This window comes from Nyctereutes procyonoides, unplaced genomic scaffold (assembly GCF_905146905.1).
Source record: "Nyctereutes procyonoides isolate TBG_1078 unplaced genomic scaffold, NYPRO_anot_genome, whole genome shotgun sequence".
In the NCBI taxonomy this organism is placed as follows: Eukaryota; Metazoa; Chordata; class Mammalia; order Carnivora; family Canidae; genus Nyctereutes; species Nyctereutes procyonoides.
The window spans coordinates 17,713,209-17,736,922 of NW_026575049.1; the positions used below are offsets into that span (position 1 = coordinate 17,713,209).

The 23,714-nt window shown below is 53.8% G+C and overlaps 1 protein-coding gene across 9 annotated transcripts in view; it reads right to left on the bottom strand.

Moving 5' to 3' along the window:
* Positions 1-23,714, bottom strand: part of PPP6R2 (protein phosphatase 6 regulatory subunit 2) — a 79,601-nt gene that overhangs the window by 1,560 nt on the left and 54,327 nt on the right. For 6 of the 9 annotated variants that reach the window (XM_055328270.1, XM_055328268.1, XM_055328261.1 and 3 more), the window contains 18 exons: positions 18,221-18,358; positions 16,826-16,891; positions 14,963-15,075; positions 14,465-14,578; positions 13,057-13,183; positions 11,883-12,035; positions 7,676-7,879; positions 6,423-6,487; positions 4,836-4,951; positions 3,364-3,449; positions 2,953-3,033; positions 2,503-2,600; positions 1,984-2,041; positions 1,694-1,818; positions 1,361-1,524; positions 935-1,100; positions 763-851; positions 238-391 (listed from right to left, as the gene is read on the bottom strand). In XM_055328270.1, the coding sequence (XP_055184245.1) occupies positions 238-391; positions 763-851; positions 935-1,100; positions 1,361-1,524; positions 1,694-1,818; positions 1,984-2,041; positions 2,503-2,600; positions 2,953-3,033; positions 3,364-3,449; positions 4,836-4,951; positions 6,423-6,487; positions 7,676-7,879; positions 11,883-12,035; positions 13,057-13,183; positions 14,465-14,578; positions 14,963-15,075; positions 16,826-16,891; positions 18,221-18,358 (2,117 nt within the window). The remainder of the gene's footprint in view (positions 1-237; positions 392-762; positions 852-934; positions 1,101-1,360; positions 1,525-1,693; positions 1,819-1,983; positions 2,042-2,502; positions 2,601-2,952; positions 3,034-3,363; positions 3,450-4,835; positions 4,952-6,422; positions 6,488-7,675; positions 7,880-11,882; positions 12,036-13,056; positions 13,184-14,464; positions 14,579-14,962; positions 15,076-16,825; positions 16,892-18,220; positions 18,359-23,714) is intronic. The other 3 variants (XM_055328263.1, XM_055328267.1, XM_055328266.1) reach the window with 3 other exon arrangements.

Here is a 23,714-nt window from a genome sequence, read left to right on the forward strand (position 1 = left end):
TGCGGACACCCCGTCCTGCTGCCTGGGCTGCGGACCGACCCTGGGCAGCCCCAACCCCAAGACCCCGGGGGGGCAGCAGGGGGGGGGGGGGTCCTGCGCTCATCTCCGCAAAACACCGGAGCCCCGGTGAGCCCACTGAGAGGCTGAGAGGAGTGGGCATCCCAACAGCATCCTCGCCAGGGGGCTGGAGACGTCCGTGAGCACCCGGGGCCCTGCGCCGCACCCCATTCTGCACACCTGGGGGCTGACGTGGGCAGCAGGGGGGCCTCCCAGCTGGGACCCATGCTGACAGCTTCCAAGGCACCAGCCGTCTTGTCCTCACTGCTGTCGGAAGCCACCAGGGGGGCCTTCCTGGTGACACACACGCTCCAGGCACAAGGGGAAGCTGGGCCTACAGGACGGGGCACAGGGTGCTGGTGACGCCCAGGGAGGACGGAGAGGCCACAGCGCACGGCCTCCAGGGCCTCAAACCCATGTATGCATGTGTCCCATTTCTAGGAACCGTACGAGGACACTGTCGTCCCCCCTCAGGCCCGTGGCTCCAAGCCCCTACCTGGGCCCAGGGTCAAGGATGACCAGCGATGTGGCACAGCGTACCCAGAGCCCTGGGGAGACCGGCCTGGGCTGGGCAAGCCCTCACCGCTGGCCGGAGCTCCTGGCAGCATGGCCAGGCACAGGCAAGTCAGTGTCCCCAGGGAGACAGAGCCGTGGGGCCCAGGACCACGTCCCCCACGCCCTGTGCTCAGAGCCCCTCCTACTCACGGGCTCGCTCTGGGCCCTGGTCCGGGCCGTCCGGGACATCGCCATGGCCCGTGTTCACTGGGGAGCTGCATCTGGGCCCCGACTCGGAGCTGCGGAAGGCAAGGCTGAGCCCCCGCCGGGGAGGTGCCACCCCCAGGCACACACGGGGTGACCTCCCGGCCCGCCCGCTCACCAGCAGAAAGGCTGGAAGTCGGTGAATTTGGCCCAGCCCTTTTCCTCCAGAGCTGAGGGGCTGGAGGTGCTGGCTGCCCACACGCTGGAGCCCACGTCCACGGCCACTCCCGGGGCCAGTGCTGGCGAGGTCCCCGGCTCATCAAACACGTTCCATGAGGTGCCTGCTGGGGAGACATGGCAGTCCAGGCACCCTTGACCTGCAGGTCGGCCCCACAGGGAGTGGTGCAGGGCAGGCCTTCCCTGGTGGGCCTGGGGTGGGGGCAGCCAGGGTCCGAGCCACAGCACCTGCCGCCTTCAGGGACACTGCCTGAAGCCGGTGCTGAGGAAGTGAGCAGAGAGCAAGCCCACGCGGCCCCCAGCACACAGGGCCGCGTCCCTGGCCAAGTCCCCTGCCCCGCCTGAACCCCGTGTCCCCCGCAGTTACCTTCCGAGCCACCCTCCAAGCGAGGCCCTTCCTTCTGGGTGGAGGCCAGAGGGGCACCTGCCCGAGCGGCATCCTTGTCGGCTTCCAAACCCTCCTTCCTATCCTGGCCTCCACGCTCCAGGCCATTCTTGGAGCAGCTCTCTGAGGTGTGAGGACCCCCAAACCTGGGGAGGGCACACGGTCAGAGCAGCCACCAGCCAGCTCTGCACAGGGCACCCAGGCGCCGCCCCTCCTGTGCACGCACAGCATCGTGCCAGGGCAGGGCTAGGGGTGCGCACACTGTTCTGAGGCCTCTGCCTCAAGGGGCCTGGGGGACCGGGGGGGGCCTCACACCTGGCTCTGGCCGTCACCCGGGCCATGCAGTGCATCTCCTTGTCCTCCCAGATGTCATCTTCCTCGTCATCGTCAAAGGGCTGGATGTGGTCACTGCAGCAGGCCTCAAACAGAGCTGCACTGGGCTGCAAGCGTGAGCACGCATGTGGTCACACGCGGCTCCTAGCAGGGCTCAGCCAGGCAGGGGGCGCTCAGGACGGGTCCCAGGCACGAAGCAGCCCTGTCTCTCGGGCTGCCCACCCACCCAGCACCCCTGTTCCCGTCCAATGAGGACAGAGCTGAGGACTCACACTGTCCTCATCGGCATCGATGCTGAAGTTGATCTCTGCAATCCTGTCGAAGGGGGCACTGCAATACACGGTGGGCACTCAGCACGTAGCCGCCATGGCCTGCGACACCCCACGGACTGTTGTGCGTGCCACCGGCTGCACCTCGCAGGGAAAAGAGCCAGGCCCACGGGGGTGGACGTGTCTGCAGGCGGCCACGTGGTGCAAGCAGACGGGGACATTGATGGAGGGGGTGGCCCCTGCCCTCCTCCCTGGGCCCACTCTGTCCCTGGTCTGCACGGTGATGACCTGCCTTCCTGGGGGTGTCCCAGCCTGGCCCCTCCCACAGTGACACTTGCTTTCAGCTCAGGAAGTGGCCAAATGGCCTCCAGGCCCAGGCAGGACAGGGCCACACCAAGGACTCAGCTCCTCCCAAAATGGACAGGGGACAAGGTAGTGGGCAGTGATGAGGGATCCAAATGGGGCTCCCGACCGAGGTGGGCAGCTGGGATACTGTGCCCCGGGCACATCCTGGGAACTCACTTGACACTGTCATCCTGGTCGGCAAACTCCTCATCATTGAAGCCAAACTGGTCCACGAAGGTGGCCGTCATCTGCTGGACCTGGTACTCCGAGAAAGCCTGGCAGGGGTGGCGCAGGGCAGGCCTCAGACCAAGGCCGCTCCCAGGGAAGCAGCGGTGCCTCGCAGCTTCTCCCAACCTAACCTCTCGGGGGAACACGAACGCAGGGTCGTGTCCAAACAGCCTCGTGTGAGTCTCACGATCATCCACTGGGTGGCTCGGGGCCCCCCCTCGTTCAAGGGGCTGCACGCCTGGCCCCTCCCCTGCTGGAGCCTGGTGCGTGGGGACCAGCACGCTCCCCTGGGCTGCTTCCTGCTGCAGCTCAGGAAGGCGCTGGGCAGGACGGCCCGGAGCCTGAGCGCCGCCGAGGGCGGGAAAGGGCTGCCTGAGTGTGCAGAGCGGCCACACGCACCTGCTGCAGGGACAGCTCATTAGGGAAAGCGCCCTCCATGTCCTCATCCTCACTCGAGGGGTGAAGGTGGTGGGTGCTTACCTGAAACAGCCAGAGCGGGTGGATGTGAGCCCCGCAGCCCCGGGGCTTCTGCCCCCTGCCCCTCCCCGCAGTGTAGTGCACACTGGGCCTGGGGCACCAGGAGCCCCAGGACGCAGCAGGGCGCCTGAGGGGTCAGGGGGAGGGGCTGACACCCGCTCTGCTGAGGCGGTAGGGGCCCCGGGACCTGGAGTGGGACGCGGAACCAGGGACCCACTGCACCTGGCTGGGCCACACGGGTGCACACGCACACATGCACGCTCCACAAACACCCAGGAGGGCGTGGCCCCAGCGCCAGCCGACGCCAAGCAGCAGCACAGCCGAGCCCCTCACCAGGTCCACAGCGTTCCTGCGATTGGTCTCCGCCAGGGTCTCCTCCACAAAGTTCTCCCAGCGCCCTCGGCAGTCCGCGGGGAGCCCTGCAAGGGAGCAGTGCTGGGGAGCCAGGGGACGGCAGCGGGGTGCACAGGGTGGCTGCTGGAAGGGCGGCCAGGGGTCCCAACCTCAGCACCGGGGGCTGCAGCCTGGCCGCGTCCTCCACCCTCCCTGGCCCTCTCAGTACATCCCATGCACCTGTGTTCTGGAAAGTTCACAGCTGAGTAATGTGAGACCAGGACAGAGAGCTGCTGGCTCACCTCCCGCACCCCAAACTGTCCCTCCGTGGGGAGTCTCCTCGGACCAGACACCAGCCTGGAGGCCATGGACCGAGCACAGCCCCTTGCTCCCATCCTGGACGGCCACCCAGAGCTTCTGGCCAGAGGGACCACAGCAGGGACTCTCTTGGCGGGAGGGGGGCAGGCAGCCAGTGAGCCAAGACCACAGGTCTACACCTGCTGTACAACCAGCCCGGAGGCTTCCAGCGCGGCTTCCTCAGCTGCACAATGGGGGATGGGCTGAGCACCTGCCCGTGCCCTCTCCAGGATCAGGGCACTGGGGCCCTGCATGACCATCTCCCCACACCCCTGGAGGGACCCCACCAGGCGGCTCAGCCTCTTGTGTGAACACCATTCACAGGGCACAAGATCCCACCCAGGGCTGAGGAGGACAGTCCTGGTTGTGAAGCTGCTGTGAACACAGCCCCAGCGCCCTGGGGGGGGGGGGTCCTGGCTTCTGCCCACCCTTCGCCTCCTTGGCTCACTCGTGCATCCCCCCATCTGCCCACTGCGAGTTCCGGGGCCTCTCCACCCCCTGCTCAGGCTGGCCCAGGCATCGTCCACCCTGGCAGGGCCACTCGGGCCCTCCCAGCTGCCTGCCTTCCAGTCTAACCAAGACCCCCTTGGGCCCTCTTCAGCTCACGAGGCCCGGCACCCAGGGCCTGCAGACCAGGCCAGGGCATGAGAGGGCCAGAAAGAGGGGTGAGTGTTGGCCCCAGGCTGGGAGGGTGGCAGGTGTCTCAGGCTGAGGGCAGAGGTGAGGCCCAACCAGAGGAGAGGCTGCCTCGGCTCAGGGCCCACAGCCCCCTCTTGGAGCACAGAGGCCACTTCCCCCGGCTCCCCAGACTTGCTGGAAAGGTCTGCAAAGCTGCCTGAGGCAGAGGGGGGTGGCGTCCAGGCAGGCCTCGGGTTCCCTGGGTAGAGCACAGTGCTGGCTCCAGAGCCACGAGCTGCCCCGCAGGCACCTGACAGGGTCTCTGGGCACGAGGACCAACCCCACGACCCAGGCCCACCTGGGAAAGCAGCATGTCCTGATACCACTTGCTGGGGGAGCTCGAGGGCAGGAGGTGGCAGTCAGGGGTCAGAGGCAGCAGCAACACCCACCACAGGGCTCCTGCTGCCAGGAGGGCAATGAGGGCAGGGAGGGCTCACCTCGGATGACCTCGCTGATGTGGGTCTGCATGGGGCCCCTCTCCAGATTCTGCACCACCGCGTTGGCGATCCGGGTAAGGTGGCCCATGTTGCCGCGCCTCATGCCACCCGCTGCCCTGAAAGGGAATGGCAGCATCAAGGGGCCACTGGGTTTTCCTCCTTTCCTCCCTGTGCGTCCCCAGGGCCTGACCTTTGCCCCCTGCGGGTCCTTCCTCGCAGCCTTACCTGTGGGCCCCTTCTGTTTGGAGAGCACCTGCTGTGTGCCAGCCAATCGCTCCAACCTCACCAGGAAGTGCTAACGAGGCAGATGCCACCCCCCACCCCAGCAGCAGGGCACGTGGGGCCTCAGCGCTGTGCCCCTCACCCCACACCCAGACACCCCTGAGCTGTCCGGCTCCAGAGGCCCTCCCAGCTTCGCCCAGGCTGGCTGACCCAAAGGAACACCGAGTGGGGCAGAGGACTTAGACGAAAACGCAGGACATCCCTGCTCTGTGCTGATGGGGGCCAACCGAGCGTGACACGGGCAGGACACAGACGTGGGTGGGGTCGGGGCGGCTGGGAGCTGGCCGGTCACGGCCCCTGACCAAGCTCTGTGAGCCCTGAGGCTCACAGCCTGGCTGCCGTCCACGTTCCCATCACACACAGCTTTGAGTCAGATGTCTCCCCAGTCACATCCCCGACCCAGCAGGAGGGCAGGTCTTAAACTCCTCCCTGGGTTAGGGAGACGTAAAATGCTCCCCCAGCTCCAAAGGCAGCTCGTGGGTTTACAGTAGGCAGAGCCACTTCCCACCACACCCTCTGTCAAGCCTGAGCCAGTGAGCCCAGCCTGCTGGAGGGAGCCGAGAGCGCCTGGTGGCACAAGCTAACAGGGAACGGAGGGCTGGGCCAGGGCAAGGCCTCCCAACCTGTTGCCTTAACCTCTGGGATGCCGTGAACCCCTTGGTGGCAGCATGAAATCCTCCCCCAACAGGCACCCATGTGCACAAATACACGGACTATACAGATGAGGCTCTGCAGGGGCCTATAGTGGGTGCTGCAGAGACGGGGCCCAAGGAAGGGGAGATGGCCCTGTCTCAGACGTGCACTATCCTGGAGGCGGCAAACTGGTGGGTTCTGTGACAGCAGGATGTGAGCCGTGGCCCAGGTGAGGTCGGACAGCTCCCAGGAGCTCGGTCGGGGCTGAGGCTGCCCACGTGGCCCTTGCAGGCCACACCTCGGGTGACCTGGGTGGTTGAGACCTTGCGGTAGGGGTGGGACCACCGGGCTTCACAAAGCTCCCAGCGGAGTGCAGGAGAGAAAGCAGGAAGTAGCCTCGATGCACTTCTGAGGTTTTGGGGCTCAGTAAGAGAACCGGCTGGTGGCTGGGGTGAGGAGATGGGAGGATTGAGGACACACTGTGGGGTAAGACTGGGGTCTCTGCTGATGGAGGGGGAGGGTGGTGCTGGGGATGGAGCTGCTCTGCCCGTCTCCTCTGGTCACCCGGGGCCCTAACTTTCCCTGGGCGGCAGCAGCTCCAGGTGTTCTCCCAGGAGCAGGACCCCCACACTGGGCCCTCAGGCACCCCCGCAGCACCCTGTGGGTTCTTACTGTGCGTGGTCGTTGGCTTCCCAGGCCTCCAGGATCCTCTGGACCAGGCAGCACTTCTGGAACAGCTGGGGGGTAGGTGACACAGGTCAGGGTCCACAGGCTACCCCCTGCAACCTGCACTGCACAGGTTAAGGGGATACCGCCATGGGCTCCCTGCTGTCCCTACCATGCAGCAAGGGCAGGTGCTGCCCCAGGCCCCATAGGGCTGCCCAGCTCCACTCCTCCTCCGTGCTGTCCTACCTTCTCTGTCTAGAAGCAATGATTAGGCCTGAGGGCATCCATTGGCTTCTGGGCCAGGATCCTGTGTCCTGTGCCTGCACATTTGTTCTGGGACCCAGCACACACCCCACCCTAAACAGGGCCTCACCATCGGGGGGGAGGGGGCTCCCTCACCGGGCTCCAGGCCCCTGCACCCCCTTCCTGCTCCCAGCTGTCCACCTCCTGGGCTGCTGTTAGCCTGCACATGGCAGGACTCGCTCAACCACAGCTTCTATGGGGTCTGCCAGGCCCCTGGCCCTACAGCCCCCGGCCTTCCCAGGGAAGCATCTCTGAGCTGGCTCCTTGACACAGGGAGGGGCGTCTGTGCCACTTCTGCACGGCACCCAGCTGGGTACGTGCTTGTTTCTTCTTCTTCTTCTTCTTCTTTTTTTTTTTTTTTTGCTTCTTCTCCTTAGAAAACGCTAAGGCCTACTGTCTGCCAGACACAAGGCTTGCTGTTCCGGGCAGAGGAGACACAGACACCCACATCAGGTGTGCTCACTCGGGGCCCAGGGAGAGCTGGGGCAGTCCTGGAGGTGAGCTTCCTGCCACACACTCATGGGGCAGGAAGAGCTGAGGAAAAGGAGAGGGAGTGTAGTTTCCAAAGGTCCATAATCCCAGGACATTTTCTCATGAGAATGGAACACATTCTCTGTTTCCCTTGCATTTCCCTTCGGGGTCTCTCCCGACAGCAGTAGCTCGACAGGATACAGTGGACTGGCCTGGAAGGAGATCCCAGGGCAGCATCGGGTGCCCTCACTCCTCTGGTGAGTGGCCCCCCCTGCCTCGGGGCCCTGCCCCTGGTCCCCCAGCACAGCAGCCCTGGCAAACATGGACCCTTCCTGTGTGACCCTCAGTCTCGTGGGTGGAGGGAGGGCAGCACATCATGCCCTGGAGGGTCGGGATGGCCACGGGCAGCCTGTGTTGGAGCAGACAGCCACACACACTGGGCAGGGCCGGCATGCAGGGACGCGCAGGACACTTCCTGGACTTACATGAGTCACCATAGTGTTCTCGGGGCGGCTGGCAGCAGGCTGGGGAGTCTCTGGGTCCCCACTCCCGGGCAGAGGCTCCACCCCGCTCTCCGGTCTGCTGGCTTCCGCCCTGTCCTCCCGGGCAGCGTGGGACAGAATAGCGGCTATGCATAGTTCCACTTGGAAGTGCAAAAAGTTATTCCAAGTGTACTTAAAGAACAGGTCCTGGGGTGAAGAGAGGACAGGGGAAACTCCTTGGACCAGTGTCCTCCTGCAGCGGGATCACAGAGGGAGGGGATCACCGTGCCCTGACCATCCAGCAGGAGCCCCAACCCTGACCATTCCATCTCAGCCGCGGTGCGGCACTCTCGTTCATCTCTGCTCTCATCTAACCACATCCTGCAGTGGGCTTATCTTTTTGTCCTTAAGTCAAAAGCTTAACTCATTATTTTTTAGCCTCTTTTTCTTTCTCAGGTGTCCTCAACAGGCTGCACCACCTGGAGCATCCACCTTAAATACCTTAAATACATGGTACACATTCTGCTACATAGTATTTTTACTCTTCTTCCTTTATCATTTTGTCTTTGACTCATGAATTACTGGAAGTACATTAAATTCTCGAACAGGGATTGTATTCAGGGAGGTGTGCACAGTGGACACGCCCTGAGGGAACCCAGTGGGCCCACCCCAGCTGCACAGGCCACTGGCCAGGGGAGGCTGAATGTGGGTGGCTGTCCCCTCCCCTAGACCAAGTGGGCACAGCAGCCCAACTAGGATTCTGGCCCCATGTGCCAGCAGCACAGAGGGGTGACACAAGCATGCCTGTCCACATCCCTCTGGCCTTCTCTCACACAGCAGTGACTATGGAAGCCTGTGTCCCAGGCCTTCTGCTGCCCATGAGGAAGGAGGAGGACATGGTGTGCGGGGTGGGGGAATGGGTTGGGAAGATAGGGTATGGATGCCACCCCAAGATAGGAGTATGGGCCCCTCCTTCACACCAAGGGTTTGAGTAATGGTTCAAGGCAGGAAGTCCATCTGCCTGACACAGTTCCCAGGTTTACCTTCTCTGCCTGTATAACCCTGAGTGATCCTGGAGATGGCTTCAGATATTTCCTCATCCTCATCAGAGTCAGACCCACCTCCCAGTAAAAAAAAAAAAAAAAAAAAAAAAAAAAAAAAAAAAAACCTAGGCCAGATGGCTTCACTGGTGTATTCTCCCAAATATTACATTTAAAGAAAAATCAACACCACCAATCCTTCTCAAACTCTTCCCCCCAAAAGAAGGAACACTTTCTGATTCTTTCTATGAGGATTGTAAGACCCTATTATCAAAACTAGACAAAGACATCCCAAGAACACTACACACCAATGTCCCTTATGAACATGGATGCAAAAATCCTTAACAAAATACTAACAAACCAGACTCAGCAGCATATTAAGGAACTATCCTCTGTGACCAGGTGGGATTTATTCCTGGAATGCAGGGATGGTTCGACAACTGAAAACCAAATGTAATGTACCATATTAACAAAATAAAGGGGGAAACACATAATTGCCTCAACTGATACTGAAAGTACATCTGACAACATATAAAACACTTATATTGCTATATACACTAGCAATAAAAGGAAATCTCAATGCAATAAGGGGTATGTGGCTGGCAAGCAGCAACCACCACACTCAATGGTGAAAGACTGGAAGCTGTTTCTTTACGATGAAGGATGAGGCAGGAAGCCCACTCTCTCAGTGTTGCACTGGAAGTTCTGAGCAATTAGGCCAGATACAGAAATAAAAGGTGTGCAAACTGGAAAGAAATAAAATTACCTCTTTTCACAAACGATACAATCTTATATGCAGAAAATGCCACAGATTCCACATAAACTGTAAGAGCTAATAAACAAGTTCAGCAAAGTTGTAGGACACAAAATCAACACACAGATTAGTGTATTTCCACACACTAACAATTTAGATTAAAAAAATTAAAGAACAATTCCATTTGTAGTAACGTTCAAAGGGATAAAATACTTAAGAATAAATTAAAACCTAGGAAATGAAAAGACTCATACACTAGAAACTACAAACACTGCTGAAAGAAAGAGAACCTAAACAAATGGAACGTCGTCCATGTTCATGGATGGACTGGAAAACTTCGTTTTGTTAGGATGACAGTACTACCCAAACCAGATCTACAAACTAATGTAATATGTATCAAAATCCCACTGGCATTTTTTGGGATAGAAATAGGAAACCCATCCTAAAATTTGTATGGAATCTAAAGGGATCCCAAGAGGCAAATCTTGAAAAAGATCGAAAAAGCCAATCTTGGGATGCCTGGGTAGCTCAGTGGTTAAGCACCGCCTTCAGCCCAGGGCGTGATCCTGGAGTCCCAGGATCGAGTCCCACATCGGGATCCCCAGAGGGAGCCTGCTACTCCCTCTGCCTGTGTCTCTGCCTCATGAATGAATGAATAAACTTAAAAAAAAAAAAAAAAAGAAAACATGGGAAACCTTCATGACAGAAGTTCTGGCAATGATTTCTTGCATATGACACCCAAAAGACAATCGATAGAAGAAAAAAATAGGTAAGTTGGACTTTATAAAAATTTACAACTTTTGGGTCAAAGATACTATCAAGAGAGTGAAAATAATCCAGAGAATGGAAGAAAAGATTTTTGAATCGTGTATCTGCTAAATTTTAACACAGAGAATATACAAAGAGCTCCTACTACTCAACCATAAAAAAAAAAAAAAAAAACCAAACAAGCCACTTAATGGACAAAGGACTTGAACAAACGGTTCTCCAAAGATAATCATTAGGGAAATGCAAAGCACAATCCCCAGAGAAATACCACTTCATAACACAAGGATGGCTATTATTAAAAAACAAACAAAACCAATAAACAGGAAACACGTGTTGGTGCGGATGTGGAGAAACGGGAGAGTTCCCACATGGCTGGTAAAACAGAGCGGCCGCTGTGGGAAAGTGCTGGCTCCTCCTGAAGCCACACAAGAGGACCCATCCATTCCTTGTCTCGATGAAAGAACCGAAAGCAGGGACTCCGACGAGCCCCTGCACAGCCGCGTCTGTCGCAGCGTTACCCCAGCAGACCAGACCAGCGGCAGAAGCAAGCAACAGGGTGGCCCATTCTCGGCCCTAAGGAAGGAGCCGCAGACACCCGCCCCCACCTGGTGAGCCCTGTGGATGCTGTGCTCAGTGACCTACGCCAGACACAGAAGGACGAATCCCATATGGTTCCACCTCTAGGAGGCACATGCAGTGGTCAGACTCGGGGGGACAGGGGAGCTGATGGCGCGGGTGTTGGGGGCAGAGGGTGTGTGATGGGGACACAGCTTCAGTGTGCGGGGTGGGGAGTTCTGGAAACAGTGGTGAGGACCACACAACACTGTGAAGGTAGTTAAGGCCACTGAATTGTACACTTAGAAATTATAAAACTGGTAAATTCTGTTATATGTATTTTACCACAATAAAATAAAAGCAGAGAGGGAAAAGGAAAGGAGGCCTCTCATAACTCAACCCCTGATCCATATCTGGGCTGGGAGTCCAAACACTGGAAGAAATTTATAGTCAGGCCTGCTTCCAAGGCTGGCTCCTTCTGGGATAAAGATTCAATTTTTAGAAAATTCCAGCCCTCCAGGAGTAGAGGCCCTACAGCAAGGCAAAAGACAAGACTGAAGACTGCATCTGCTCACAGCTGACACCTGGGGTGATGCACCCTCCGTCCACAGCAGCTGCCCAGGGCCAGCCCTGCCTGCCTGACCCTCTCCCTCAGGCACCGAGGCTGTGCTGTGGGCAAGAAGCACTAGGGTGGCCTTCTATAGTGGGTGACCAGCAGCTGCTCTTTTAGGACGTTTTATGTTGAAGAGCTATAACGGAAGTTTGACCTTAGGCAGAAATCAGAAAGGAGATGGACTGTATTTCCCTGTTCCTTCAGACTGGGTTTGAAATCTGCCCTCTGCTTTCAGACCATCCTCCACGAGCCCACGGCAAGGCCTGCCCGCTGTCGCCCCGTGTGCTTCACCAGCGACCTGTGGGGTCGGCCCTGGGATGGGTCCGGGAAATGGGTCTCTCTGCACAGACCGCATCTGTTCTGGGACTGAACCAAAGCCTCCCTTGGGTAGACCCTTGTCTGGATGCAGAGGTCCAGCTGCCCGCTCTGCTGGACCCTGCCCAGTCTGCCCACCTGCTGCAGACTGCACAAGTCGCTCACCAGCAGTAAGCCCATGGTGTTGAGCCTGCAGAGCTCCTGGTTGATGCTGGGTGTGTTTGTGTGTAGCAGTGCAGCCATGAGGCGGGCACCATGCAGACGGGCATTCCCCAGGGGCTCCTCCAACACGCCAATGGTGGTCAGGATTGCTTTTTTCTACAAACACAGAAGCATCACCCGTTAGAGCCTTGCAATCAGCATGACCACTGCAGGCTTCTCTTAGCTCTGGTGCTAACTGCTCAAAGGGCCAGGGCCACTACTCCATGACATGGCCCAGCCTGGGGATGCATAAGGATGCGTACGTGGAGGTTCCTCCAGGCAGCACTGTCTGCAAGAGGAAAGGAGGGTCAGCAGGGTTAGGAACCCCCCCACTCCCCCTAGCGCCTCACAAAACAGTAAGCAATGGTGGTCCACTGCCCCCAGAAGCCCAGAACTCTCTGGTATCAGCAAATCAAGCAAAGAGATATGCACCTCAGCTCATGAGATGTGTCCAAGGTGGGGCCAGCTCTCTGGGGGACACAGTCTCATCAGGACACTGAGCTAACCCTGCAAACGCGCTCAGAGGAGATGGCTAACAGCAGCCTTGTCACACTGAACACAGGTCTTTCCTGACCCCACGCATGCAGCATGATGGGTCTACCTTCTCATTAACCAAATGTTCCAGAATCCCTACATTCATGAAGCTCACTTTCTAGTGGGAGAGCAGACGATAAGTTGATAAATAAAATAAGCCGTGCAGGAGAGCAGGGTGGGTGCTGAGATGCACCCAGGAAAGGGGAAGGGGCTCCACGGTGAGCAAGGTGGCAGGCAGCTAAGTGACTGAGCCCTTCTCTACCTGAGCCGCATGCTGCCTGGAGCTCCTGAGCTGGGCAAAGGCCAACCCTGTGCCCTACCTGACCCCAGGCCCCATGGCCCCTGACTTGAAGGCCAGACCCACAGTTAACGTAGGTTCTCAGATGACCCCTATTTCAGAGCACAAGAGTCATCTGGGAGGGGGGTGCAAAATGTCCACACCCTAGGCCTTACCCCAGAGCAGAGATGGACACTGAGCAGATGAAGGTGTGAAAACATGCTCCTGGCACCTGCTTGGTGGTTCTCAAGCGGGATACAGGGTCCTTTGCTTGCAAATCATCCCGCCCACAACACCCGCACAGGCACCTACCAGAAGTTCACCTACCTTTGGCGGGCTGAGCAGAAGCTGGTGGAAGTCCTTCAGTCGTGGCTCAATGCCATGCAGTACGCTGCTGCTGACAGTACACAGCCCTTCCAGTCCCTGAGAAAAGGAGTCCACCAAGCCCTCTGTCCTGTGGACGAGGACAGCAGATGGAGACACGGGGACACACCCCCATCCTATTTCACCCTGCCCCCCGACTTCTCTGCTCATGGTACAGAGAAGAGAAAGGCAACACTCCTTTAGAAAACATTCCCAGGTGATGGCCAAGGGCAGCCCCCTCATCCCCACCAGGCAGGCAGCCCCTCATGCTCACTGGAACCATCTCTGTCCCCCTCTCCCCGTTTTGGAAATATTCACCATGGTTCCCACTCCTTGGCTGAGAAACAGGAGAGAGGATGCCACACTGTCCCTCTGGCTTCTTAAAACTAATTTCTCTGAGATATTCATATAAACTTTTTTCAGTTATAGAAAAGAAAATCAGCTGGCTCACCTGTTGTTTTGGTGGGTTTTTAAAAATATATATTTATTTTTGAGAGAACCACAAGTGGGGGGAGGCACACCAGGGCAGGACGGGGAATCCGAACAGACTCCCCACTGGGCGTCCGCACCCCCAAAATGGACTCAACCCCAGGACCCTGAGGTCATGACCTGAGCCGAAACCAAGAGGTGCTTAGCTGACAGAGCGCCCCAGGCATCCCAATCTCTGCTTTTATGGGTCATTTTCACGCTGTCCGTTCATCTCAGCCAAGGCTGGGAAAGGCCCGCAGAGGAGCCCCCACATCCCCTAGAACAGGCCCAGGCTTCCTGAGTTCACGAAGACAAGAACAGTCAACATTCTGGTGGCCTGACCAGAGTAAACAATGACAGCAGTATCATTCTAGTTTTAGGGAATAAACTAACGCTGCGTACTGGTTCCCAGAGAGCGCGAGAATGAGAAACTGCTTCTAATCTCACTACCAACATTAACTCAACGTCTTGTCATTTTGTTCTTTTGTTGTTGCTGCGGTTTACATCCAGTTAATCCGCGCTGGGGCTTCAGTGAGGCTCCCTCCAGAACAAGGAAATAAGAGAACTAGTCACCCCAGGAGACAGGTCACCACAGCACACGACGGGACGAGCAGAGCAGAGACGCACGCGCACGCATGTGCACACCTGGCACCCCCCCCATGCTGGAACTGGCCACACCTGTTACACTTACACACACACACACACACACACACACACACACACACACACGCAGGAACACTTGGGAAGCTGCTGACACTGGTGCCTTCAGACCGAGGCGGGAACACCTCGGATACCCAAGGTCAGAGAGGCTGCGGATTTACCTTTTCAGTGAGGAGTCTACCTGTGTGATTATTTACATAACAGTAGTGAAACATGCCATGCAGCCAGGCCCCCCATCACTCACCCAGCCCGCCTGGTCTCCAACAAGGTAAGTAACACCTGAGTCCCACTAACGAGGCAGCTCTCAGTCTGGTCTCCATCAAACATGTTCTTCAGAAGCTGCTCCACGCAGTCCTGCCTGTCAGACACACGCAGAGCTCACTGCTGCTGGAGCAGATGCACAGCCCCACATCCAAAGGACCAGCTCTCCTCCCCAAGAAGGAGTAACCCCCCTAAACCCAGAGGGGGCTTTGCTCGGGCTCCAGACCAGGCACCCAGGGTTCTCAGGACATTTCTGCCCCTACTGGCCTGGAGTCACTGGACCTGCCTGGAGAGCCCTCCCAGGAGACACAAGTCTATACAGTGAGCCAGACGGGCTATGTCACAGCCAGCTCATCAGAATCTGAATCAGAGGCAGCAGCAGCATCTGCTGGTGCTCCAGGCAGGGCCTGGGGACCTCCTAGTGACTCAGAAAGACCCCGCACCCACCCAGCCAGGCACCCATAATGCAGCCAGCACTCACGACTCCAGCACTGCGAGGAGGGGGTCGGGCTCTGGAGCCTCCTGCAGCTGACTGGCCTGCTCTCTGCCCAGCCTGATGATGTCACAGAGGGTTTGAGAGGCATTGGACTGTCTCTGGAAGGAAAAGGAGATGCAGCACTCTCCTCAGCGCTGAGAAAGGTTAGCAGAGCTGCCCCGCTCGCTGCTCAGTTCTCAGGACGCTGGACTCTGAACCAGTCCGTCTCAGAAATGCCTGGTGGGCCTTTCTGATGTCAGAATGCAAATCTAGTCAGACCTTTTGCTGTACTGACCGATCCCCAAGAGACCAAATGGGGCTCTGTTAAGGGTTAAATACACTACACAGACATTGCTCCACCCCTGGAGCCACTGTAAGATAAACTGTATATATGACCTCGTTACGGATACTGTATTTCAAATTCATACTTTAAATATTAAAACCTAGCTGGTAACATTCAGGAGAAGTCCTACAAGCTAATGGAAAAAGGCAGGTGCCACAGAGAAAACAGGAGGCCTCGATTCTTCTGGGCAACACTAATCCTTAGCTGGTGAAGACTGGATGGTGCCCTTGCAACACTGGGGAGTTTAGCAATGCAGATAACTGACTAGAGAGAAACTCGGCCCTGGCTCCTCGCCGGGAGCCTCAGAACACATAGCACTGATGTGCATGTCATGGGGGCTCTAGGCTAAAGGAAGCACATGCAGGACTATTTTAGGGAGAAATGAAAAGCAGCCAGGTGGTCCCTGTGGCCTCACCCCTGCCTCTAGCCCGGGAGCAGGCCAGTCAGCCCCCAGCAGTCACACAGCTGGAGGGGCACCCCCTGGTCTGGAGCACAGGCCCCCTTGCCCAGCTGTCCGACAGGCACACAGGAACAGAAAACAGTGTGGCCGGGACACAGAGAGGGCTCACACATGAGTTGGCATCACTGTTCTCAAACTGCTGAGGTCAGGAGCGTATGTTGGCTTTTATCAGGCACAGAAAGGCCTATCAGGATATACTCCAAACTCTCAACAGTGATTCCTGCAGGGAGTGGGCAGGGGGCCAAGACAGGAAGCTCCACTGCCATCCCACATGCTTCCACACTGGCAGTGGGGGCCTTCCTCCCAGAGCTCACGCCCTCATAAATCCCACCTCCTCAAGCATAGGCTGGACCCAGCCACTCCCTCTTAGAGAGCAGCACACACCCACAGTGCACTGTCCCTTCTTTTTTTTTTTTTTTTTTTTTAAGATCTTATTTCTTTAAGAGAGAGAGCGAGAGTGAGCACAAACATAAGGGAGGAGCAGAGGGAGAGGGAGAAGCAGACTCCCTGCTGACACGGGGCTTGATCCCAGGACCCCAGGATCATGACTTGAGCCAAAGGCAGACATTTAACCAACTGAGCCACATAGGTGCTCCTGGACCATCCCTTCTAAGATGAGTCTGCAGAAAAAGGACTTCCATGATGCTTACTCCAAAGGAAGCCAGCAGCATGTTGTGAGCTGCCCTGCTGGTGACCATGGAAACGGATCCTCCCCGCGCTGAGCCTGGACCACGGTCTTGTGACAGACCCTAGGCAGAGCACCCACTAAGCCCCGTCCAGGTCCCTGACTCATAGAAACAGAAATAAAAACATACTTTCTGTTACAAGCAACTAAGTTTTGGAGTAATCTGTTACTACTCAGCCAGAGATGAGGTAACTAATTTAGTTCTGTTATTTTTTACAAAATATAGGTATTACTTTTTTATTGAAAATAAATAGTCTAGAAGTCAGTGCTTGGTTAAAGGAAGAAAAGCATCTAACTGGTCCTCATCTGAGGAAAGGGGCACGTGCCCCCACAGCAGCAGAGAGCACTCTCTAACAGCCCTGAGTGAGGGGCCATACTCACATCTTCATCCTGACTTGGATGGATCAATTCTACAAGTCTCTGGATGATCTTCTCTTCATTAAGCCACTGAAAGGGAAAAAGAGGCCTGTTAATGATGCTGGTCACATCTAACTCAACAGAAGGCAAGTCCCTCGGTGCAGAAGCAATCCACATGCCAGGTTGCAGGGACAGAGATTCTTTGTCCAACACATGTGTCCACTCAGACCCAAAAAGAAGTAGTAATGACCCAAAGTCCATGAAGAAGGGAACCATGGTCCTTATGTCCCAGTGCTGGACTCTTAAACATACTGTCTTCAGGAAATCTTTGAAGACAGAAGGGGCTGGAGCTTGGAACCACTCAAGCAACAGCAGGGCTCTTCCCCAGGGCACAGCCTGGCTACACGTGGAGGTCCTGCTGTGCTCCACTCTCTGTGGCACTGGGGAGGCCTTTCCAAGACCAGAAGACGCACAGAGGCCTGGGGCAGCAGCAAGGGAGTTGTGAGGACTAAGAGTCCAGCACCGTTCAAGGCCCAAAGGTGCTGGGCACTCAGGAAAGGCCGGTGCACTTCCTCCTCCAAACCTGGAAGATCTGCCTCCGTGGCTGCTCTGCAAGGAGTTAATGCAGGCGTTTTGCTGTTAACAGCTGACACTGATGCTGCATTCACTACCCCATGTTAGCTATCACGAATCCTTTGCAGAGGCAGCTCTATGATGAACCTGAGCGTGAGGACGGCCACCTTGATGACAACTGTCACCCGATGCCAGGAGCTGGGAAGTGGGCAAGAAGGACCAATGCTTTATTTTTAAATTGCATTACAAATAAAACCTGCCAAACAGCAGTGAACAGCTTATTCAGCACTGATTTCCTGGTTTCTCTGAGATTAGAATTCTCCAGTTTTCTAGGAAAGCCCTCAGGGAGCTATGACCACTCCTCTCACTGTGAGCCTGTCAGGGCAGACACATGCATGGACTCTAGGACAAAACACAGGCCTGCTTGGTCCTTGTTGCTCTCCCCACATGGAATCCTTGTCAGCCAGTGCTTTGCTCAGAGGGTATGTGCCAGGCGTAGAGCCGGGGCCTGGGGGGATGGTGAGGAACGCCCTCTTCTGCTTCTCCACCGAGTGTCAAGAGGAAAGCAACACTCTGCACTTCTCTTCTGAACAGACTGAGGCAGTACAGCAGCAAAGGTGCAGGTCATAGACCCAGCCTCAAATACAAGCCTGGACGAGAACCCCTGGGGACCCTAGAGACAGAAAGTCATACTGGGGGGAAAGTTGGGAGGGAGGGACACTCCGGGGGTCTCTGAGCTCCTTCACCCAACTCTGGCCTCCCTGAGCCATTCACTAGGCGCCCAGGGAGCCTGCAAGCACACGCGGACAGGCAGAGTCCTTCAGAGAGGACGGGCCACACACTCACATGCAGGACCTCCTGCCGGAGCCCCACCGGCTCCACGCAGCTGACCAGGCGCAGCAGCAGGTCCATGAGGGCTGAGGTGCCGATGTGCTTTAACACCAGGCTGAGGAACCTGTCCTTCTTCTTCAAGAACAGAATCACCTGAAATCAAACACACCCTGATAAGCCTGACAACCAACACTCCTCGAAGAACTCTCACAAGAAAGATGAATTTTCATTTATACTGAGCATAAATTATGGAAAGACCTGCAGACGTTCTAAGAAGGACCTCTCCAAGGACAGGCATGGACATGAACACAGGGAAGGCCTACGAGGCAGTGGTGGGGGCCCCATGAGGACCCTGGGGTGACACAGGCTTGCTGTGCGATAGGAGCCTTTCTGTTAACAGGTCACCAGCATGCTGAGTGAGGTGGCACAGGCGGCTGTGTGTGCAACCGGTCAGGACTGCTCACCCAGTACCACTTCAAGTGCTTCTAACACAAACGACTGATGTCAACAACCCCGAGCCAAGGGATGCCAGTCATCACTAACAGCCCCCAGACCTGGGACACAAACCCAACAGCACAGAGCACACGAGACAGCCAGTCACTGACAGGCCACAGGCCAGTGGAAAAGAAAGAGGACTGAAGTTTTACAAAGGAAGAGGCAGCGATGCACGGCTGATGGAGACCAGCACCGACCAGATGTGGACAGCTGGGCATGAAGGCAGGCTGCAGGTCAGGGCGGAGATGGAGGTGGACAAGCCCGAACAGGTCCTTCTCAGCAGCACACCTGAAAGCTCAGCTCAGCTCTGCCACAAAGAAATGCCTGCAATGTGCGGGCCTCTGCATGGAGCTGGATGCAGGCCTCTACTGGTGGCAGGGGGACACGGAGAAGGCCCACTTTGCTGGGGGGACTCCAGCCACACTTGTGCTGGACAGGAGGAAGAGGAGGAGGAAGAGGGAAAGAAGAAAAAGATGGAAGGGGGGAGGAGGCTCTGTGAAGAGAATGACCACACCCCTAGAAAGAAGATGCCAATAACCTCAGGAAAATGCGGTGCATCACAAAAGAACCCACAGATATCACCAGGACGACGTTAGCAGAAATAATTTTATGAAAATTCATTTATGTTATCTTTTAAAAGATTGTATTTGTTTATTAGAGCACATAGGAGTGAACGGAGGAGGAGCAGAGGCAGAAGCAGACTCCTAGCTGAGCAGGGAGCCTGACTTGGGGCTCACTCCCAGGACCCTGAGATCACGACCTGAGCCAAAGGCAGATGCTTCACTGACTGAGCCACCCAGGTACCCAAATTTTGTGCCAATTTATATAAATTATTTATTTATTTAAAGACTTTATTTATTTATTCATGAGAGACACAGAGAGGCAGAGACATAGGCTGAGGGAGAAGCGGGACTCAATCCTGGGACCCCAGGATAACGCCCTGAGCCAAAGGCAGCCGCTCAACCATGGAGCCACCCAGGCATCCCAATAAATAAAATCTTAAAAAAATGTTTGGTAGAATTCAGTGGAAAGGTCATTAGAGCCTAGAGTTTTCTTTTTCCTTTTTTAAGTGGGTTCCATGCACTCTAACGCAGGTCTGAACTCACAATCCTGAGGTCAAGACCTGAGCTGAGATCAAGACTCAGACACTTAACCAACTGAGCCACGTCGTGCTCAGAGCCTAGAGGTTTCTGTATAAGGATGGGGATTTCGTTTCTTTTGATGCTCTAGAACTATTCAGATTTTCTCTCTTCTTGTCAGTTTAGATGAATGTGTTCTTCAAGGAAATTTTTGATTTTTCTAAAGTTATATAAATTAGGGGTCTGATCCTCTCTCTGCCTATGCCTCTCTCTGTTGTCTTTCATGAATAAATAAAATCTTGGAAAAAAAACACCATTGTACTAAAGGTTCTAGCCAATGCAATCAGGCAAGAAAAAGAGATAAAAGTCATAAGAATTAATTTTTTTAAGATTTTATTTATTCATGAGATACACAGAAAAGAGAGAGGCAGAGACACAGGCAGAGGGAGAAGCAGGCTCCACACAGGGAGCCGGAGCCCAATGTGGGATTCAATCCCAGAACTCCAGGATCATGCCCTGAAGTGAAGGCAGACGCTCAATCGCTGAGCCACCCAAAAGGCGTTAAGAATTATAAAAGACAAGGGATCCCTGGGTGGCGCAGTGGTTTGGCGCCTGCCTTTGGCCCAGGGCACGATCCTGGAGACCCGGGATCGAATCCCACATCGGGCTCCCGGTGCATGGAGCCTGCTTCTCCCTCTGCCTGTGTCTCTGCCTCTCTCTCTAGCTCTCTCTCTGTGTGACTATCGTAAATAAATAAAAAAATAAAAAAAAAAAGATTTAACACTAGAATAAAATAATTAAAAAAAAAGAATTATAAAAGACAAAATAAAATTGTCATTAATCACAGATGATATGATCCTGCACACAGATGAAACAAAAGAACAGAAACATAAATTATTAGAATAGCAGTTTTACTGATAATCACCAAAACCTGGAATCAGCCTAGCCGTACTTGAAAACATGACTAGTGGAACAGCTGGTCCATCTACCCTATGGAATGCCACTCTGCAAGAGCAAGGAATGTACCAAGGAATACAGATAATACTTTCATGACTATGGCAGGCAAAGGTTTCTTTAAGAACAAACCACCCCCCAACCATAAAAGACTTGTATCGATGAAATACAGAGAAAATTCCTGTAAATCAAAAAGAGGCAGCCTAATAGAAAATGGGCAAGAGACTTCACAAAAGAAAATATCCAAATGGCCAATTAACACATGAAAAGATACTCCTCCTCATTAGTCACCAGGGAGACTGCAGATCAGGACCACAGTACTGTATTATATACATGCACCAGAACAGCTAGGATAAGAACAGTGATAATATTAAGGGTTGGGGAGCAATAGGAACTTGCATACTCTGTTGGTAGGATTGTAAACTGGCTCAACCACTGTCACCGTATCCATTCAGGCTGACCACATACGGGTCTTAGTTATGATGTAACACCCAGTATAATGCGACAATTATAGCAACCACTAAAAACTTATACAAAGATACATGAAAAAACACTCTAGATAAATCAAAATGGAATTCTTTTAATGGTCAAGTAACAGGAGGCAGGAAAAAGAACAGAGAAATGCAAAACAAGAATAAACGGCAGACCTGACATATCAATAATTACATTAAATGTAAATGACCTAAATAAACCAATTAAAGACGGATCAACAGAGTAGATAAAAAACACACTACTCAACTATGTGTTTACCAGATATTCACTTCAAATATAACAATTCACACACACAAAGCTGTACAATTAATTATCCCTCCTTATCCATGGAGGATACATTTCAAGACTCCCCCGATGGATGCCTGAAACCACGAACAGTACTGGAGCCTATATGTACTACATTTCTTCCTGTAGATGCATACCTATGATAGAGATTAATTTATAAATCAGGCATAATAAGATTAACAATAATAAAATAGGACAATTATACTGTAATAAAAGTGATGTGAATGTAGGCTCGCACACTTTCTCTCAAAACATCTTATTGTGCTGTATTCACCCTTCATCCTGTAATGCTTATGATAAAATGCTTATGTGATGAGATGAAGGAAGGTGAATGACCTAGGCCTGTGATGTGGTGTTAGGCTTTCTCTGACCTTCTGACACTGGCAGGAGAAGGATCACCTGCTTCTGGACCAGGGCTGACTGGGTTACTGAAACTGTGGATAAGACAGGACTACTACACACAAATGTTCGTAGCAGCTCGATTTGTAACAGACAAAAGTGCAAACACCTCACAAGTCCTTCAAAAGATGAACAGTTAAACTGTGCTCCAGCCACACTTTGGACTACAGTAATAAAGGGAACTGTGATTATGCTTGTGGAGTCCTCATCCTGTAGAAACACATACAGGAGTATTTACATATGAAATGATACAATTTCTGGGATTTGCTTCAAAATAATCTAGCATCTGCTAGAAAGAATGTAGGAGGTTACATAGGAAAAGACATACCAAATCTATTTCTTTCTTCTTCTTTTTTAAGATTTTATTTATTTGAGAGAAAGAGAGAGAGAGCGCGAGCAATAGTGAGATCAAGAAAGCACAAGCTGGAGGAGGGGCGGAGGAAGAGGGAGAAGCAGACTCCCTGCTGAGCAGGGAGCCTGATGCGGAGCTCTCTCTCTGGACTCCAGGATCATGACCTGAGCCAAAGGCAGACTTTTAACCCACTGAGCCATCTCCAGGCGTCCCCCTAATCTATTTCTAAGTGAAAAAAACAATTTGCAGTATTCTGAGTATGATGCCATTACATGAAAATAAATAATAAGTATATATTAATAGGTCTTACAGGAAAAGACCTGAGGTGGAACATGCCCTAAGTAATCAACAGTGGTTACATCTGGAGAATTACAGGAGACTGTTCATGTATTTCTGTCTTGTTTGAAATTCATATAAGTATGTTATGTGTTTGTCAATAGAAGAAATATTTTTAAAGAGTACATTTCATATTATTTTGATGCACTGGGAAAAAGAAAAAGAAATATTATGAGAAGCAATAAAATACAGCAAACAAATGAAAGTAGCACAGAAATATGGTCAGGCTACAGGCAATTATGAGCTGGATGGCAAGGCCCAGAATCAAGGGTTTCTGGAACTTCTACAACTACCCCACAGCCACAGTGACCACCGAGCTCACCACCCTATACCCGTCACTAGTGTGAGAGGACTCACTGTAGTGTCCTAGAACCACAGCCACCACTACTATCCTCTCTCACCACCTGCATCACCCCTATTCTTCACTTATACTCTGATTGGTGCAGAAAAATGTTTGAGATGAGTGAGTCCTCTGAGGTCCCTTGCAAAACTAAGATTTAGGATCCTATGAAAGGTATGTTCTATTGAACATTTACAACATGCCAACAATTTCCTCAAGTGAACAATGATCTGGGCCCTGCACATTGTACTTTTCTCAGAACTCCAAACGTATACATAAAATACTGGTCTGTTACCTTACTGGGTATTTGATGATACTGAACAATTATGGTTAATATTTTTGGGGTGTAATAATCCAATTTGCTCAGCAAAGTCTTATTCCCTCCTAGGGTTACAATTAAAAGAATTTTTAGGGCAGCCCAGGTGGCTCAGTGCTAAGTTTAGTGCTGCCTGCAGCTGAGGGCCTGGTCCTGGAGACCCAGGATCGAGTTCCACGTCGGGCTCCCTGCATGGAGCCTGCTTCTCCCTCTGCCTGTGTCTCTGCCTTTCTCTCTCTGTCTCTGTGTCTCTCATGAATATACAAAATCTTTTAAAAAAATAAAATAAATAAAAGAACTTTTAAAAGTCCTTATATTTTAGAGATATATACACTGTAATTTTTAGAAAAAAAAATCACATGACATGTATTTGTTTTGAAATAATCCACTGGGGATGGTGGGAAGGAATAAAAGGTGAAAGTAACCAAGACTGGCTGCTGGGCCGGTGGCAGGCCTGGGGC